This window comes from Phodopus roborovskii, unplaced genomic scaffold (genome assembly GCF_943737965.1).
Source record: "Phodopus roborovskii unplaced genomic scaffold, PHOROB, whole genome shotgun sequence".
In the NCBI taxonomy this organism is placed as follows: domain Eukaryota; kingdom Metazoa; phylum Chordata; class Mammalia; order Rodentia; family Cricetidae; genus Phodopus; species Phodopus roborovskii.
The window spans coordinates 9,272,528-9,288,464 of NW_026126448.1; the positions used below are offsets into that span (position 1 = coordinate 9,272,528).

Below are 15,937 nucleotides of genomic sequence, written 5' to 3' on the forward strand. Positions count from 1 at the left end.
AAAGTGATGGTCTTGTGGGTGTATTGAGGTGAACGGCTCAAATTGCCATTTTTCTCACTGGGCCTCTCTGAACTTCATGAGGTATTCAGAAGCCTCAGAGCCATAGATAGCATAGTGACTCATCTGCTCAAGGCCACACATCTGTTTACAGATGTGCCTACCAGCCCCATGCCTATGTTGAGGTTTGTGGGGGGGGATTATGGTTCCTGGTCATCATGTAGGTTAATTAATTTTTGAAAACATGTACATTCTAGATGTCTCCATTTCAAACTAGCTGTTGAAAACATCCTCTGGATGTCTCCAGCCTGCGCTTTAAACAAGCATGAAGAAAATAGAAAATTATGGGGTGTTGACATCTGTTTCAGTACTGAACAAAAAAGGGAGGATGTGTGATTTACAAGACATATGCTTGTAAAGAGCTGGCTTTGGGAGTTAGAGGCCTGAATTGGGTGGAAAAAAGAAGAACAGTTTTGGATGGAAGAAGTCAGGGTCTGGGCTGTAGCTTCATCACTGAAAATCCGTTGAGAAAGCTGACACTGAGAAGTTCCAGTCAAGGTTCCCTGTCCCCTGAGCATTGAACCCTGCTGCAGTACAACCAGTGGCTCCTACTAAACCTCTACTGATTCAGCTTTGTTCATTTCAAGAAGGCATCCACCAGGACACTGGAAATGCCTTGTCTCTAGGGGGGAAAAAAGGCAGTGTTCAGAATTGAGCCTTGGGAGAAGTGGTACAAAGAGAAACTATAGAAGGGTCTGAATTTGAGTCAAAAGACATGAAGTACTGAAGAAACAGGTGCTGGGCCAGGAGATAGAGTCCAGGGTGCTCATAGGAGTGGATCACAGGACACAGCACTACAAAGAAGGGACCTTGAGCCCCTGCAGGGCAGGGCCAAGGTTAGAGTGCCAGGTATCATTGACTGGAAAAAGCTCAGAACCCTGAGGAAACAGTAAGGATGGGTTCACAGTCAGGGTCATGTCTCCATTAGCTTGGCTTTTTTCTTCTTGTTTGGTGACAATCGATTCATCCGATTTCTGTAGTTCAGTACAAATGACTAGAGGTGCTGTGTTTTTCCCCTCGTCATGAAGACACGGTTCAAAGAAGGGGCGGAGGGGGCCAGAGAAACTGTGGGTGAAGGTGAAGATGTGGGACTTGTCAGTGACATTGTAGAAGGAGATAACTCCTGCTTCATAGTCCAAGAAAACCCCCACACACTTTGGGGACTCCTTCAGACGGAAGGAAGTCTGCGGGGACGTGAGAGCTTCATACTCATTCCTACGGCTCTGTCGCACAAGCCAATGGCCATTGGCAGGTGAGGCTGTGACCTTCCCTTTCCTGCTCACAGAATCGCTACACACTCCAAGGATCCATTTGGTCTTCTCGCCCACGTACACTTCCCAGTAGTGACAGCCAGTTGTGAAGTACTCAGAGCCCAGAACGCTGACAACAAAATCAAACCTCTGAGGGTTGTCAGGGACAGGTCGCTTCTTGTCACCCAGTCTCACATATCTCCGATCCTCAGACAGAATGAGTTTGGGATGTGCTGTGTCAGGGTCCAAGGTCACCACCACTGCAGAGAGTTAGAGGTGAGAAGAGACATTTGTGTTTTAAGGAATCTTCGGGTAGATTTGGAGGGAAGAATGCTCTGGAGGTCTGCAATCTATCATTAATCTGTTTTCGTTTATGGCTTTCCCTGACCATCTCCACAGATGTACTGGAATTAGACTTCTGGCTTACAGGCAGAAAGCTTGCCCAGTGGGCCTGAAGTCCTTGGTTCCAACTCCAGCACTATGTAAAACAGGTGGGGTGACACATGATAGTATTAGAGGGTGAAGGCTGGGGCATCAGTAGTTCAAGGTCATCCTTGGCTTCTGAGATAATTTGAAACCAGCCAGCACTGCATTAGACTGCCTCGAAAAGCCAAAACACACACACACAAAATCTACACTTGGGTGTTAGACCCTGTTCTGGTTAGGTTTTTTTGTTTGTTTGTTTTTTGTTTTTGTTTTTTTTCTTTGTTTTTGTCAGCCTAATAAAAACAAGACTCTAGTGGTTCTCGACCTGTGGGTTGCAACTCCTTTGGAGGTTGTGTATCAAATATCTTGCATATTAGATATTTATATTTTGATTCATAACAGCAGCAAAGTTATGATTATGAAGGAGCAACAAAATAATTTTATGGTTGGGGATCAGCACAACATGAGGAACTGTATTAGGAAGGTTGAGAACCACTGGGCTAGAAATTTGGGAAGAGGGAAATTCATTTAAGGAAATGCCTCCCATCTAGGCGGTGGTAGTGCACACCTTTAGTCCTAGCACTCAAAAGATAGAAGCAGGTAGATCTCTGTGAGTTGGAGATCAGCCTGGTCTACAGAATGAGTTCCAGGGTTAGCCCGATTTACAGAACAAGTTCTAGGACAACCAGGGCCACACCGAGAAACCCTGTCTCAAAAAAACAAAACAAAAACAAACAAAACAACAACAAAAACTGTTGGGTTCATTTTCTTGACACCACTGTGGGTGGTGTCACCCCTGGGCAGGTGGTCCTGAGTTGTATGAGAAAGCAGGCTGGACAAGCCATAGGGAGCAAGCCAGTGAGCAGCATCCCCCCATAGTCTGTACTTTTGTCCCTGCTTCCAGATTCCTGTTTTGGCTTTGCCTCATGATTAACCGTAAGCTGTGAGCCAAATATACCCTTTCCTTCTGACTTAGTTAGGGTTGCTATTGATGTAATAAAACACCATGACCAAAAGGAAGCTGGGGAGAAAAGGGCTTATTTGGCTTACACATCCTTGGTCATGATTGGTAATTTAAGAGAAGTCATAGAGAACCACAGATTTGATCCAACTATGCTACACAATAACAAAATTAATAATAATAATAAATTTACAGTCTTCATTCAAATGCAATGGGATGAAAACATAAGTGACAGAGTTTGAGAGGGATGGACTCTGGAATGGAAACCAGTAAGGTTGATTTAACTTACCAAAATGCAGTCTGGCTCTCCTCCAGCCTGAAAAGCAAAAGTGGGGTTTGTTAAAGCCCAATGGAAATGGAGGCATCCCAGGGGGTGGAGCCTATCCCAGGACAAGAGCATCTTACCTGCATTGGCTGCTGTTCTTTTCAGCTCTGGGGGAGAAGACACAGGAGGTGAGCTGTCTGTTACTGGACTTACAGGGCAGGAGATGAGTTGGTACAGAAATTATAAAAAACTTGGGAAACTTACTCAGTTCACTCCGGAGTTTCTCTGAAGAATAAAGACAGTGGACACATCAGAACAAGGACAATTACCCACTCACAATGCTCCAGTCCCTCACACCCACATCCCCATAGCAGATTAGAAGCAGCCCTGTCCTGGGACTTTCCCCATAATGATGTCTGCAATAATGACATGGCTCCCAGCTGTGGCCCAAGCATATGACAGATGATCCCCAAATTCCTATATGAGCCAAACCTTACCTACATATGATATGTTGCTTGTGCTCTAACAAATAAAGCTTTCCTGAAGATCAGAGGCAGGAGCTAGCCACTAGTTAACCATAGAGGCCAGGAAGTGGTGGTTCACACCTTTGATCCTCTCACTTGGGATCTCATGCCTTTGACCCCAGTCCTTGGGAGGAACACACCTTTAATCCCAGCACTAAGGAAGTGTACACAGGAATATAAGGCAAGTGGAGGCAGGATCTCGGCCCTTCAGTCTGAGGATTTCTTAGAGGTAAGAACTTAAGTGGATGGCTGCTTTACTTCTCTGATCTTTCAGCTTTCACCCCCTAATATCGGACTCTGGGTTTTTATTATTAAGACCAATTAGATTCGTGCTGCACCTACAGGTCCAATAAATGGTACATGTCACACTTGTGGGCAACAATATAAGTGAAGCATGTGAAGGTGTTGTCCGATATAAGTTTATGGAAAACTGTCACCAAATCCCTATTAAATCTTGTTGGCATGTATATTTTCTCTATGTAAAATATGTAGACATGTTACATGCCTTCAGTTTTTTATTTGTTTTCTTGCATTTTGGTTTGGTGGTGGTGGCTTTTGTTTTGTTTTGTTTTGTTTTGTTTTGGATGCAGGTTCTCACTATGTGGCTCTGGCTGGACTGGTGTTTGATATACAGACCAGGCTAGCCTCAAACTCACAGATGTGCCTGCCTCTGCTTCCTGAGAGCTGGGATTAAAAGTATGTGCCACCATGCCTGGCAGGTTTTTGTTATTAATAAATGTTAAAAAAATTTTATCCTGTGGATAAAATAGCTGAGAATTCAGAAAGCTGTGTCACATTCAAGTGGGGACTCAACTGCCATAGATAGAATGTAAAGGATGTCCGGATGGTTTCGCCTAAGAGAGGCACACATCTTGGTAAAACAGTTCCCACTTATAAACTACGTTAAGTGCTGTGCAGGCAAGAGAAGCAGAGAGCATTCACAATGGGGCTGTCAAGAGCTAAGAAACCTCCAGCCTCCTTGAATTACCCCGTTTCCCTGCCCACATAGTGAAACTGAGTCATTCAGCCGGCAGCAGAGACAGCAGCAGAAATAAGGTATTGCAACAGAACTTTCCAGAACTTACTGATGGCTTTGTGGAGTCTTCCTGAAAACCAGAGAGAGAGAGAGAGAGAGGAGTGAGTGACCAGAGCCTGACCCTTTATCGCTGGGGCTCTGGATGGCTTACCACTCGGCCACCCCACGAAGAAAGGGTTGAAGCTGCTTTCATGAGCTCCTGACCCAATCCGTGGTTTTGAAGGTCACACTCAAGAGTCCAATGGAGCTTGCGTCATTTTCCTGCCAGCAAGCTGACCTTTGGTTCTCCTTTTCCTTTTTTTTTTTTTTTTTTTTTTTTTTGTCTGGTCTCACTTCCTCTGTCTGTTTCCATGTTTGTAACCTCTGTCTGTTTCCATGTCCGTAATACCAGAGTGTGTGTGTGTGTGTGAGAGAGAGAGAGAGAGAGAACATGTACACACATGTGCATGTGCCTTACTGCCTTTTGCAGCCTCCTATTTACAGTATCTAAGGTGTAAAAGTAGCTAAAGGCCTAGCACTAACTCACTGGAGTGACTTTATAATTCTCTAGAGCAATTCTCCAAAGTCACTGTTTCCATAGTTTGGGGTCTCGGGAAGTTTGGAATATTTATATACTTCCTGTGCTTTGCAAGAGTGCTTCTAGCTTCTCTAGAGGTCCCTCCTGGCCCTGGCATTATCCTTGCCAGAAAATCAGAACCACACATCTGAGTCCACCCAGCCAAGGGCTGGACACTGGGTAGGTTCCTGGGCTTGGGACAGTGAAGCTTCTCAGGAGCTTAGGACGTGTGGCTGTCACTGCCACTAACTGCTTCCATTCAACGTGTCCTGCTCTTACACACATAGAAACAGTGGAACCTCCTAACAGTGACATGCATGGAATTATTATTTCTGCTTTGAAGAAAATGGGCTGAGGCTCAGAAGGACATGAAATTTTCTCAAGGTCATCTAACTAGTAAGTGACCAAGAAGGCAAGATTTGAACTCAAGTGTGTCCGACTTCTGAGTCAGTGTCCCTTGCCATCACACAACTCTGTTCCTTTGTGCTCTTGGGCAGGACAGCCAGCATGACCACAGTGTACACTCCAAATTCCAGGCTGGGGAGAAATGAGGCAGGGCACAGAATCTAACAGCATTGAACTAGGAGCCATCAAGCCAGTGTTAGTTATGTCCTCTCCTCAAGACTTCAAAAGCATGTCTTTTGACTTTTGTCCTGGGTGGATCCCAGCACACATTCATCCAATTAATGATGATAAAATGGCATTGAGAGAAAGGAGCCCCAGACCCTGTGACAGATCTTTTGAAATGTTTTCTCTTTTATCACTGGAACTTACTATCCCTATGTTACAGACAAGGAATCCAGAGCTCAGGGCAAGACTGAATTATTCAAGGCCACAATATGGCAGGCCAGCAAGTTGAGTCAAGTACTTCTGACCCCAGAGCTTGCAGCCCTTTCAAGCCACCACACCACCTCTCTCCATGTCAAGGTCATGGGATTCCAAAGTTTCACGTGCATCCCCGGTGACCTTGCTCATATATGTTTCAGTCACAAGCAGACCTCCTTTTAGAATGATTGCTAGAAAGACTGATGAAGGGAGCACATGATGACACAGACACATGCATTTTGAGCACTGGCATCTCCTCACCCACCGCCACCGACTCCCTTGCCCCTTGACACTGGAAACTAAATTCTGGCGCTGTAGAGGGACTGCTGGCATTTACTGTAAGTGGAAAGAATGCCATATTTGCTCGATGCCTCTCGTTCTGTACATACCTTTTTCTTTGGCATGGTCTTCCAGAAGATTTTCTAGAGAAAGAAAAGGGAAAGCAAGTAAGACTCTTAGTCATTTTTGAGGAGGTTCCTGAGTCCCTGTTGGTTTCCTCAGCTCTTGAACAGACCCAACTCTGCCATCTTTACCCCCCCACCCAATCCAGCCCATCATTTCTCTCCTGAACCACAAAAATGGGAACCCAATTTGTCTCATATATTCTGTCTTACTCTTCTGGTTTCTTCACAGCACAATAGCCAAAGCACCCTCTTCAAAGCTCGGTCAGGGTACCCCATTCAGTGCTTTACCACTGCTTTTTGGAGAAAGGCCTTGAATTCCTCCATCAACACAAACAGAAGGTGTTGTGAGCTAAACAAAATTTAGTTCTGTGAGCCCTGGAGATACAGAACTCAGCAAAACAAAAGCATGCCCCCCACCCCTGCCCCAGACACTTACCTACCTCCATCACCTGTTCATAGAGAAGCTTCTCTAGAAAGGAGAGAAGGAGATCGAGCTCAGCTTAGGAAGCATTTTCTCCAGCATTTGCCTAAGCCGTCTGCATAGGACTGACCTCTTGCCAATATAGGTATATGGCTGTTTGAAAAGATCAGAGTCTTCACACCATCAAATGGGGGGAGAGAGGATGGGTTATGTAATTTTCCAAATCCTTTGCAATCAAGAGCCCAAGAAATGTGACCATTTTAATGAGGGTTTTATCCAAGTGACTATAATTGGATTTCCTGATTAGAAGACTCTAATATCTTAGTTAATTAGAAAGCTGCCAGGGTTGATTCCGATCTAATTTCTCAAAGGGTGAGAATTCACAGCTCTACTCAGAGCCTCTCTACAGTTTACTCCATTCCCTCTGCCATGTGAGTCCCTGGTTTATGACTGTCCCAGTTTTCAACTCTCAGGGTCTCCCTCCTGTAGTAAATGCCATGTCCACATCTACTTCTATTGGTCTTTCCCCAGAGCAACCACAGTCTCCCACACTGCTCACACCCCCACACACCCATAGGAGCTATCCCCATAGCTCCTTGACCACCAAGTTACCTTTTGATCTTTTTTGTTTACAGATTATCCAAATGCCAAGAAGGATGAGGAGCCCCAAGATAGGCAAGACCACAGAGAGAGCCACGGTTGGAGAGGACAGACTTCCGGGAGCTGGGGCTGAAATAGAGACCACAGTGACCATGCTCAAGGAGACATCTGAGAGCAACTCCCAGCCTCGGAGGGCAGATGGCTCAGGCACATCCAGCTGTCTCCATCGCCTCTAGGGAGAGCCCCGCCAAGACTGATGAGGCTCTTTGCTTCTCTTGTTAACTCAAACTCTGGGTGACAAAGAGAAATGGGCTGTTCACATTTCTAAAGGCTTCTCAACCACAAGCTCTCCCTGTCCTCTAATTCCATGGACAAATGCTCTAGGGGCCCAAAGTCCTGAAATGTGTGCTCTATAATAATTACCAGCAGTCAGTTTCTCAGGAGTCCTGCCTGCCTTCTCCCAAACCCTTTCTGTTGTGCAACCACAGGCTTGGCTAGAACAGTAGGTTCCAGGCCAGCTTCTCTGCTCCACCATCAGCAGTAGCAGGCAATACGAAGTCTTTGGACCACAGTAGCAGGCCTAAAGCCCAGACAGGAAGGAAAAAGAGTGTGACTGTGATCCCAGGAGGCAAGACAGGAAAGGGGTAGAGCTGTGGTAAGTGGTAGGGAGTCCCAGATGGCTTATGTCCTTGTTTAACCATTGGGTGACTCTAGGCAAGAGACCCAGCCTCTCCCAACCTGGGCTAACTCATCTGTAACCCGGAGAAGGTAAGAGTCTTAATGCCCTGGGACTGGGGGGAAGGACTTAAATAAGTCATCTTAAACTCCTATCAGCTAGGGAGAGGCAATGACAGAAGTAAGAGGGGGGGGCATAAGGGGAGGGATGAAGATAAGGATTGGCAGATGTCCAGGAGGCTTCTCTACCGACTTTTTTATCACATGACTCCATATTTCAAAGCTTCATGATTTTTGACCCAGCCATTTTATTTATTTATTTATTTATTTTTAGAATGTCTTCTGAATCAGCTCCCAAATACGTATAAAGATGTCCATGGCATCGTTAGTTATAACATGAGGGGAAACTGCAAAGCATCTGGAGTCCGGTTAATGTGTTTGATCTATGGCCACATGATGAAATTTGATGCCTCCCAAAAAAATCAATTTATGAAAAAATACTTAAGGATATAGACAAAAAAAAAAAAAGCTTATGTGTTGACAAGTGAGAAAAAATGAGGTACAAATATGCATACATGCATATAAGCATATGCACACTCCTCAGAGGGTATGTGCATGGAGGTAAATCTTGAGAGCAAGCCCCCCAAAATGTTAGCAGTAGTTCTCTGTAATTAATGAGATTCTATGCCATTGTTTTGATTTCTCCAAAATGCTCCACTTTTTGATGTTTATTTTTTTACAATATATATTCTTAGAGCTGTAATATGATATAATTCATAGAACAAAAAATTGAAAAAACTAATTTAAAATTTTTTATTTACATGGGTGTTTTGCTTGCACATATGTCTATGTAGCATGCGTGTTTCTGGTGCCCTAACTACTGAGCCATCTCCCTAGCCCTGAAAATTCTTTATAAAGGTCCCGCTGAGGTAGGAGTTTCCTCCAGGCCTCTCAGGAGCCTCAAGCTGATTTGTACCCCAGCATTACCTCCAATAACCATGGCTGTGCTCTTCTCTTTTCCAAGGATCTCATTACGGACAGTGCAAGACACATTTCCCAGAGCATTGTTCCTGACTCTGCTGGACACTGCTATTTGGAATAGTCCAGTTTCATCCAGGAAGTGGGCCTCTGATAGGGACTGGAGCACTCTGCCCTCAGTGTCTCTCCACTCGGTCCATGGCTTTGGGAACCATCCCATTGACCGGCACACCAGCTGGATCCATCCAGCATCATAGCCCTTCACATGGATGAAGGGATCAGAACCTGAAACTAAAGAGGACAGATTGCCTGATTGAGGCAACCCAACTGACTGGCAGGGACCTGGCAAAGCCACAGTCCTAGCCAATGTCCTACTCTCTACCCCTTCCTCTGATGGACAGCCACAGCTGTTAACAGAGCTTAGTTTCTGCCTTCTTACTGTTACCCGCGGCAGCTCTGTCCACCACAATGGAATAAAACAGTCAATCCAAATGAAGTTCAAGATCCACTCATGGCAACACCAGCACCATACATACTATTCTGATTATTTGGGTACCTCAGTCCCTGTTTGAAAATGACTTGCCCCTCCCCCCCAGGACTCCATGATTGGAAAGAGTCTACCAACAACTGTGTGTTTTAAATGAATTTGTCCCTCTTATGTAACTAAATGACAATCAAAAGATGATCAGGGGCTGGAGAGATGAGATGACTCAGAGGTTAAGAGCACTGGCTGCCCTTTCAGAGAACCCAGATTTGATTCCCAGCAGTCACATGGCAACTCACAACTGTCTGTAATTCCAGTCCCAAGGGGATCTGACACTCTTCTGGGGTCTGTAGGCCCCAGGTACCCATGTGGTATACAGATATACATGCAAGCAAAACACCCAAACACATAAAATAAAAATAATTAAAGAAAAAGATGACCAGTGGCAACCCCACGGAGGTGGCATGAAGCAAGTGCAGAGACTTGGGTTGGGTCTGAGTTAGGTTGATTCTTGTAAAAACACTGAAACTATTTTGAGGAACAATATCTGACTTCTGACCCTTTAAATACTCAAGAACCCGGGAAAGGACCATGAAGCAAATTCTTGTCTCCACTGGGAATTCTGGTCCTTGAGGACCTGGTTCTGAGTTTCTTGGTAATGGAGCAGAGAGGGCTGCCCTTGTCTGAGCCTATAAGCCTGTGTTTATCCAGGTCCTGCACTGTATTTTCCACAATCCAGGTTTCTTCCGCTCTCAGAAAGAAATACCAGCCAGGGCTTTGTTGAGATGAGCACATCAGACTAAAGAAAACAGAGCTGACAAAGCGATTGCCACATATAACCCAAGCCTCTTCAAACCAACCTAACCTGCCACTTGCAGAGTCACGTTGCCTTCTTGACTCTGGTTCCCGTCCCGGAACTGGCATTGGTACTGCCCTCGGTCCTCGAGCCTCACATTGCTGATGTGTAGAATGTAAGTTCTCTTGTGATCATCTCTCACCAGCATCGTCCTGCCCTTATATTCCGGCATCAGATTTTCATCACTGTCCTTCCCATCCTTGAGCACGTGAACAGCCTGGGTGCAAGGCGGGTGTGCGGGCCGTTGCCACCTCACTTCACTGAGCACCGTGTCTTGCAAGAGCAAGAGAGGGCAAGGCAGTTTCGCTGTGCCTCCGAGTGGAGCCATGTAGGACTTGTCAGCATCCCCTGCATGGCAGAGGCCAAAAGGAGAGAAGGATACTGAAGAGATGACTTAGGGAGGAGTGAGAAAGGAGAGTATTTTAGGGAAAGGCAAAGCCTGGCAAGGACGGAGGAAAACGGAGCCCAAGAAGAACCAACCAAATTCCAGCCTTAACCCTATCAGACCTCCCAAGCAGAGAAAGATCCAAAATGCCTACCTGACACCGGAGCAGGCAGCTGGAGGAAGGCTAGAGTGAGGAGGCAGCCAAGAAGCCAGGAGCCAAAAGCACTTGGTGGTCTCTCCATATGAACTAGGACGACACCGGAAGAGAGAGAACTGATGAACTTGAGCTGAGGAACCTAGGACCTGCGGCTGAGATCCAGGTCACATGTCCTACCCGAGGAGCAAGGGCATGTGCTTCTAAGCCCAGCTTCACTACCCGCTCCCCTGTGACACTACCCTTAAATGTTCGTGTGACTAAAATTCTCAGAAACTCTTTCTTTTCTTCATTCTTAAATATTTTTAATTCTATGTATATATGAAGGGGATGCATGAGAACCACGTGAGTGCAGGTGCCCTCAGAGGCTAGAGGAGGGTGTCGGCTCTTCTGCTAACTGGAGACGCCAGTGGTTGTGAGAGGCCTGGTATGGATCCAGAGAATGGTCCCCTGCAAAGGTAGCAAGTGCTCTTAATGCTGAGCCATCTCTCCAGCCTCCCTGACACCCTTTTTGGGTTTATATATAACAAACAGGGGCTTCCAAGTCCACCATTTCATCATGGAGGCACCAACCCTTCAAAAGGGCACTGGGAGTTGAGTAGACCTGGGTTCAGGTCTACTCTATTTCCATTTGCTACCTCCACATCTCTAGCAAAGTTGTGTGCTGTGGTGCCAAGTTCTCAGTCCATGGGGGAGGGGCTTCTTCACAGGTAGGTGGGATGATTCAAGAAAAGAATGTGCACCAAGCACTGGCCAAAGATGCCTGGAGAACAAGTGCTTGATGAACATGTACTGAAAAGGGGGTAGTCACAGCTCAGAGGTGCAGATCACTGTGTGCTCTAGCAGTGGAGACCCCGAGAGTCCCCTAGTTAAGTGCTGCCCGCCCACTTGCTATTGCCTGAAGTTCCTTTAGCAGGAGGCAGAATCTTTCATACTAACACCCTAGGAAGAGAGAAAACTTCCAAAGTCTCTCCAACATTTCACATCCTTTGTATGTCTTTGGTTATCAGAAAACAATCTGGGGGTGCTGGAGAGATGGCTGAGCTGTTAAGTGCACGCCCTGCTCTTGCAGAGGACCTGGGTTCAATTCCCAGCACCCACATGGTAGCTCACAACCATCTATAGCTCCAACTCCAGGGGTTCCAATGCCCTCTTCTGACCTCCACGGGTACTAGGCATGCACCTGGTATACATGCATGCAGACAACATACATACACATAAAATAAAAAATGATAAATCTTTTTTAAAAGCATAAAACCATTGTGGCACTTTGGTACCTGATGTTTGCAGTGAATGTGCCATCACACACATTTTCCATGCCACCACATAGTCTTCTAAATAGCTTCAGTGTTCCAACATGGACCTGTGAGAATTTTCAAAAATATTCCATAGAATAGGCTTGAACATTGCTATAAATGACAGTGGTTGGCAGCTGGAACTAGGAGGCTTAATCCTAGTAGTATAGTCTACAGCTAAATGATACTCTAAGTTAAAGGAAACTGCTTAAACTCTTAGGCCTTAAGTCTCCTAATTTTAAAATAGGAATGTTTTAAAATTTCACCACCAAATTGCCCTAAGGAAAGGTTAAGTCAAATCAATTAAAATATACTTTCTTGTTTTCCTACAACCTTGCCTTCAGTGGAATGAATCAAGTTTTTAAAGTATTTCTGGGAATTTGATAATCATTCTCAATAATCTGTATTTCTTTGATTATTTATTTATTTGGTCCTTGTCAATGACTCCCTCTGTATTTTGCTGGTTTTTCTCCTTGTCACATTTGTCTTTTAATGGCTTGAAAAATTCTCCATATAGTAACCATGACAAGTTGAAAGTATTTTCCCCCAGTCAGAGTCAGTTACATTTTAAGCTTGAACTAGTTTTTTTTTTTTTTTTTTTTTTTTTTTTTTTTTGTATCTAAATCAGAAAAAAAAAAAAACAAAACTAGAAAGAGGAGGAGGAAAGGATCCCAACAGACATTCTAACCATTGTCCCATTTTATCCTTTAAGATATTCTTTGTAAAAAGAAAGATTATTTCTTTATGTTCATGAGCTTGAGGATCCTGAGAAAGTTAAAGATCTAGATAGACTAAGAAAGAAGGGAGATGGGAGAGAACTCACCACATTTGGGATGCGGGATCTTTGTTCTTTAGCGGCAGAGCTGGAGCCTCCCAGCTGGGAATATCGTCTCCCCACAGGCAGGGTGACCTGACATCAGGCAGGAGTGCCAGGAAGATCCCAAGAGATGGGCCTGGGGGAAATTCATATTCTAGACTGACGACAGAGAGCCTCAAAGCCAAGGGCCCCCTCTACCCCATAGATGGCCTTCTGGCGGTCCCCACAAACAAACAAGCAACGCCCTGTCTGCCCATCCCTGATAAAGCAAGAGTGTGGAAAGGAGGCTCCCAAAGCGAGGGAACAGTCTCTGCCATGGCAAAGAAAGGGCTTTCCCCCAGCTCTCTTCCTCCAGTGCTTGGTGTAACAGTGACTCCTGCAATTTGATGGCATCACTTGTTTTCTTAAGAGCTTGTTCTCCTTTATGTCTCAACCAGCATAGATTAGGAGATTTGTGAATGGAACTGGAGCCTATGTAAAGAGAAATAAGGCAGACTCAGGAAATAATACTGCTCATTTCTTCCTATATGTGGGACTAACATTTAGAGAGGTGTGTGTGTGTGTGTGTGTGTGTGTGTGTGTGTGTGTGTGTAGAAAGGAGAAAGGAGACCATGGGAGAGGAGAAAGAAACCATAAGCACAGGGGGATAGCAAAGTAATACAGGCAATATAAAAGCAGGAGGGAGGACTATTGGGGAGGAAGAGGAACAGCAAGAAGTGGTCAGGAATGTGTGAGGTCTTGGGAGAGAGGATGAATAAGGATAAAGTATAATGACATGTACATATGAAAATGCCATGAGGAAACCCATCACTTAAACTAACTTTAAAAATTAGAAGGTTGTCTTCAAGACACCCGCCAATCAGCCATACTCTTTAAGCTACTGCTTTATCTCCTGCTACACCTTGACAAATGCTTTCAGACAAGCAAACTTGCTTCCTGCCCCTCCTGTGTTACACCCTTCTCAACTGGCTTACCTTCATACCGCCCATGACTGTATTCATAGCAATACAAAATACTCACTTTGACTTTTGTAAGATTCCCTGTGGTGTTTGTTTGTTTGTTTGTTTGTTTGGGGTTTTTGTTTGTTTGTTTGGTTGGTTGGTTGGGTTTTTGTTTGGCTCAGTCAACACTGGGTTTTGAGTCTAGCAGATTTTGTTGGTGGCCTGCACCAAAGCCCCTGATAAGGGCTGGCTTGTCATCTAATTTCAGTGTAGCTAAAACTTGTCAGCAAGCTGTTTGACCCCAACAGCTCTTTGCTTACTGTCTGAGATTCTACACAAAGGTTCAGCAGCCCATTTAGCCTATGGGCATCCCCAGAGTTCACCATGAATAGTGTTCTAAGGAATCTCGGGAGCAGTTCTACATATATACTCCTCCGAGATTTCCCACTGGGACCCTAGATGCAAGAAACCCTTTTCTGGGAGGGAGCGAAGATGGCTTAGCAGTTAAGAGTACTGGATGCTCTTCCAGAGGACCTGGGTTCAATTCTTAGCAACCTCATGGTAGTTCACAACTGTCAGTAACTCTAGTTCCAGGGGATCTGACTCCCTCAACAGACACACACAAAGTCAATGCACATAAAATAAAAATAATTTTTTAAAGAAAGAGAACACTTAGAAAGAAAGGAAGAAAGGAAGGGAGAGAGGGAGGAGAGAGGGAGGGAGGGAGAGAGAAGCTGTTCTTCTCCTGGATGTCCTCCTGAAAATTCTTGCACTGAAGAGCTTCTCTCACACTCTGCTTTGGGTATAGAGTAGTGTTGTAGTAATTAAGACACTGGAATTTATCCATCTGGCAAGACTCTGGGTTTCATCTCCAATACACACACACACACACTCATTACACATTCATCATTCATTTGTGTTAGGAAACTTCCAACTCCACTGTCTCCTAGTTATCTTGAATATATAATAGATAATTATAAATGTACTTACCCTAGAATACTACATCTTATCTCTCCTATATAAGTATATGTTGGCAGTCATAACCCAGCTTTTGTCTATGTCCCTTCCACCAAGATTTTTTGTTTGTTTGTTGTTTTTTTTTTTATTTATTTGCTTACTTTTATTACATATACTATGTCTGTCTGCATATCTGCCTGTACTCCAGAAGAGGGCACCAGATCTCATGATAGATGTTTGTGAGCCACCATGTAGTTGCTAGGAACTGAACTCAGAACCTCTGGAAGAGCAGCCAGTGCTCTTAACCTCTGAGCCATCTCTCCAGCCCCCTTCCCCCTAGTTTTAATTGTTTGTTTTCAGACCGCATCTCACTACATAGTCCAGATTGGCCTCAAGTTTGTAACCCTCCTGCATCTGCCTCTTGAGTGATGGGATTAAAGCCATTCACAAAATCGGGCCCCACCATGCTGCTCTTTGAGGAGTAAATGGACGGAGTTCTGGACTTCCAGCTAAACAAATATGGTTTTATTGAACACCTCCCCAGCCCCGTAGCCGCTAGACTTTTAAAAGACATTTCTTGTCTTCTCTCCTTTATTTATTTTTGTTTGTTGGTTGGTTTTTTCAAGACAAGGTTTCTCTTTATAGCTTTGAAGCCTGTCCTGGAACTCACTCTGTAGACCATGCTGGCCTCAAACTCACAGAGATCTGTCTGCCTTTGTCTCCTGAGTACTGAAATTAAAGACATATGTCACCAATGCCCAGCCTTTTCTCCTTTATGTGAAGCAGAGCCTGCTTGTGTAGCTCAAGCTGCCGTCCAATTTGAGCTCTTCCTGAGTGCTGTGATTACAAACACTCATCCAAGCCCCTGGCTCTTGTACTCTCTCCCGGTTGGTGAAGTATAAATATGCACTATAGAAATTTCACAAAATACAGAAAAACTTAAACAAGATGAATATAATCCCCACTAATAAAACAAAATGTATTAACAATTTTGGTGTTTTCTCCTATTTTCTGTTTTAAAACTATAAAACAAATGCTATAGTTAGACAATCTACGTTCTTTGTCCCTCT

At 44.7% G+C, this 15,937-nt stretch overlaps 1 protein-coding gene across 1 annotated transcript; it reads right to left on the reverse strand.

Moving 5' to 3' along the window:
* Positions 1-584: 584 nt before the first annotated feature.
* Positions 585-12,216, reverse strand: Ermap (erythroblast membrane associated protein (Scianna blood group)). The gene is given in 12 exon segments (XM_051188643.1): positions 585-1,567; positions 2,984-3,010; positions 3,100-3,126; positions 3,224-3,244; positions 4,569-4,589; positions 6,290-6,322; positions 6,741-6,773; positions 7,338-7,454; positions 8,988-9,269; positions 10,328-10,666; positions 10,858-10,950; positions 12,135-12,216. Coding segments are annotated over 12 exon segments (1,791 nt in total). The 3' UTR covers positions 585-851.
* Positions 12,217-15,937: the final 3,721 nt, after the last annotated feature.